The sequence below is a fragment of the Carex rostrata genome, chromosome 7 (genome assembly GCF_964058835.1).
Source record: "Carex rostrata chromosome 7, lpCarRost1.2, whole genome shotgun sequence".
NCBI classification, from domain to species: domain Eukaryota; kingdom Viridiplantae; phylum Streptophyta; class Magnoliopsida; order Poales; family Cyperaceae; genus Carex; species Carex rostrata.
In genome coordinates, this window is record NC_135924.1 from 2332973 (window position 1) to 2337047 (window position 4075).

At 36.6% G+C, this 4075-nt stretch overlaps 1 protein-coding gene across 1 annotated transcript; it reads left to right on the forward strand.

Moving 5' to 3' along the window:
• Positions 1–266: 266 nt before the first annotated feature.
• On the forward strand, positions 267–2969 carry LOC144556962 (receptor-like protein 6). Its single transcript, XM_078305475.1, has one exon. It carries the CDS (start codon positions 303–305, stop codon positions 2829–2831), a length of 2529 nt encoding a protein of 842 aa, XP_078161601.1. The 5' UTR covers positions 267–302; the 3' UTR covers positions 2832–2969.
• Positions 2970–4075: the final 1106 nt, after the last annotated feature.

Here is a 4075-nt window from a genome sequence, read left to right on the forward strand (position 1 = left end):
CTGACCATAACACAGCTCCTCTAAGTAATTTTACCAATAACCTATCCTTCAAGGGAATATCTTTGTCAATAAACCATATGTCCATAGTGTTTGTAAATAGTGGGTACATTCCCGTTAAAGTACCAAATAGCAACCGAGTGTTTGTAAATAGTGGGTACTAATTAAATCAAAGGAACAAATGACTAATTTTGCCCTTTTTTTAAAAAATTCTTATGCATGGTCTTATATATATGAAAGGATACTCAATTATTTCAATCAAGCACCACTCCAAATTGTGTTGTTTACTCTTTTTCTCTCCTGCAATGACATTTGTTGCACTCCTTTCCATATCACTTCTTCTCATCTCCTTATCCATCAAAACCACCACTCTATCACAAGCACAATGCCTTTCTGACCAACGGGATGCCTTGATTCAATTCAAGCATGGTTTCAATAACAAAACTCAACTCCATTCATGGAATTCAAGTACCGACTGTTGCACATGGGATGGCATCGAATGCAATGATCAAACTGGTATGGTGACTGCAATCAACCTTGCTTACATGTCCATCTCAGGTGAACTCAACCCGGCTTTGTTCAATCTCAGCTCTCTTCAGTACCTCGACCTTTCTTGGAACAACTATAATATTACCCTTCCACAAACCGGGTTTGAGCGACTCGGTAATTTAACTGACCTCGACTTATCATATTCTGGATTTGCCGGTGAAATTCCTATTGGCATTTCTTCCCTCAAACACCTCATCTCACTTGACTTATCAGATAATATCTTGTATCTTCATGACACAAACCTAAAAACCTTACTCGGCAATCTCACCAAGCTCCAAGGTCTTTGGTTGGATGGGGTTGACATTTCACTCAACGGATCTGAGTGGGGTGACGCAGTTTCTCAAGTAGGCACAACTCTTGTATCCCTATCCATGCAAAATTGTGGATTAAGAGGAAATTTGCCGGATGAAATATTCTACTTTACAAATCTTACATATCTTGATTTATCATTCAACTCAATGTTGACAGGTAAACTGCTAGAACTCACGAAGCAAAGCTTTTTGCAATATATGTTCCTTATAGGTACAAATTTGACTGGTCCAATTCCAAATTCATTTGAAAATCTACAATATTTGTTGGAATTTTTTCTTACCGACTCTGACTTCTATGGAGAAATTCCACCTTCAATAGCAAACCTTACAAGACTCCAATATTTGGACTTTAGTTCAAATAGATTCACAGGTACAATACCCATGTCATTGTTTTCTCATCCTTCTTTGGAATCATTGTATCTAAATAATAACCAATTGTCAGGATGTCTAGCTGAGTTCTCAAATGGATCATCAGTTTTGGAAACTATTTACCTTTACTACAATAATCTTCAAGGACAGTTGCCAATTTCCATATTCAAATCCCCCCACCTCTTTGAGTTAAATCTTGAATCAAATAACTTTAATGGTACATTCAACTTAGATATCATCAAGCACAATAAGATGCTTGATATTTTGTCTCTCTCATACAACAATTTGTCAATTATAGAAGGCAAAAACCATAACGACTCATTCTATGCTTCTTTCCCCCAAATGACAACAATTTTGTCGGCATCATGTAATTTAAAAAAGTTCCCTTCTTTTCTAAGTTTCCAAACAAAAATTTACAAATTAGACCTCTCAAATAATAGCCTCGCGGGAGAGATCCCCCTTTCCATTTGTAATGTGCCAATTCGAGTGCTTGTTCTTTCATATAACAATTTAACTGGTACAATGCCACCTTGCCTTCTTGAAGCTGCTAAATCTCGCGAAGTTCTTTACCTGAGAAGTAACAAATTAAGTGGGCCACTGCCACGAAATATTAGTGAAGGATGCAAATTTAGAACAATAAATTTGAGTGGAAATAGAATAAATGGAAGTTTGCCCAAGTCACTAATGAACTGCCACACCTTAGAGGTCATGGATGTTGGAAATAATCAAATAGTCGATAGATTTCCCTTTTGGTTCGGAAATCTCAGATACCTAAGAGTACTTGTCTTAGGATCAAATAAATTTTATGGCACAATTTCAAATGTGGAAGCCAAAGCAAAAATCAATAATTCCTATTTCGCTAAGCTACAGGTTCTTGATCTTTCTTCAAATCGTTTCAAAGGCATCATCCCCAAAATTGTTTTTGAAAACATGAAGGCTTTGGTGCCTTATGATGATTTTAGTGAATTTGATCGTAGTTATGAGTGGTATTATGAGGATTCAATTACGGTCACATCAAAAGGACAAGAAATGGAGATGCAGAATTCACTTCACATATTCTGTTCCTTTGATCTGGCAAACAATAAATTTTGGGGCGAAATACCCGAAGATATCGGGCAACTCAAGTCCCTTCATGTGCTTAACCTATCACATAATGCCTTGACTGGTATAATTCCAACGGAATTTGGTAATTTGGTGCAACTTGAGTCACTAGATCTCTCCTCCAACTACCTTTCCGGACACATCCCTCAAGAACTCGGCTCTCTCACTGCTCTTGCTTCACTAAATCTCTCTTACAACAATTTGGTTGGAGATATACCCAAAGCCCATCAGTTCTCAACCTTTTCAAATGCTTCTTACTTGGGTAACCCCGGATTGTGTGGTAATCCTTTATCAATGCAGTGTGCAACAACTTCTTCAAATCATGGGTTTGATAAAGGTTTGCCTTCAAAGGTTTCTATTGACATAATTGAGCTCTTTGGTTCTATAGGATTGGGGTTAGGTGTGGGGTTTGCCTTTGTAATTTGGGCTACGATATCATGGGAGAATGGAAGAAGGTGGTTTAATTTAATTATCGATAAGTTTTACTTTCGACATTTTCATTAATGGATATATCTAAGAGCTTTTGTATTAATAAATGGGTATGAATCACTATCTATTTTCTTGAGTGTGTGTGCTTGTCTATGAAATACCATTTTTTAATCCACAAAGGGCACATGATGTATGGTTGGAACTTGTATAATTATCTGTTATATTTGGATTTCGTCTAAATGGTACCACATATATATATTAAACAAAAGAATTGCTTGATTGAGCTAACCGTTGAGGTGATAATTATCTGTCTATGAACATAAGAATTGCTTTTAGTTAGCCGTAAAGTTTAAAGAACTTTAAACTGGGTTTTCGGACTTACTAGAATTAACAAATCAAATGTGGCTTGCTTTTCTTTGGGGCTTACAAGGAGAATTAAATTAAATTGTTACAGGCGGCCTTTTGGAAACGTGAATCAAAGAAAACAAAAAATGCCTTGTGCTCTGTTGAGGAATTACAAGGCCAGTAAACTCCATAATCTAACCAAAGTCGAAATATGTTAACACATAATGTCTCTCGTTTCTCCAACACATTTTTCACAAGTTGTTCGAATTTTTTCACAAATTATGCTGCCATTTCATCATCAATAATCTCTGGCAACCCAAACTCTTTAATGTCAAATTTCAGATCTGACACAGAAGTCCATATTTTTATCCATCTTTGGACAAGATGCATGTCTACACAGCCTCTTTTGTAGTAAGAAAAGATAGGATATACGTGCGAACATCATCAGGCAAACTATTGATCTTATCAATGCCATAATTCTCCTCACTACCATGCAGAGAAGAGGGAGGAGAGAGAGGCGGGTCCGGATCTCCTAAAGTAACTCAATTTTTGGATTTTAGATCGGGACCATCCAATTCGATTCCGTCGCTCGGGATGTGTGCACTTCACTTAGAAATAGGTTATTGCGGATTCGAATTGGACGGTCGTGATCTAAAACTCAAAAATTGAGTTACTTCACTTGATCTGAATCTGAATTCGAGAGAGGCAGAGCGAGTAGAGCAGAGATCGGTCTGATTACCATCACGGAAGTGGCAACCTCCTATTAATTTAAATCTAATTTTGTTTTAATTTACTCGTCGAATATGTCAAATTGAAGTTCTGGCCCTTTGAACGTTCTTTTGTTTTATTTTTTTGGGATTAGTTGACTGCTCCAACATCTCTATAATTGACTTAATAGCATCAACAATTAATCCACACACATATATATATATTAAATTCAATAATAGGATTTGACGGGAAGTACAAATTTCACT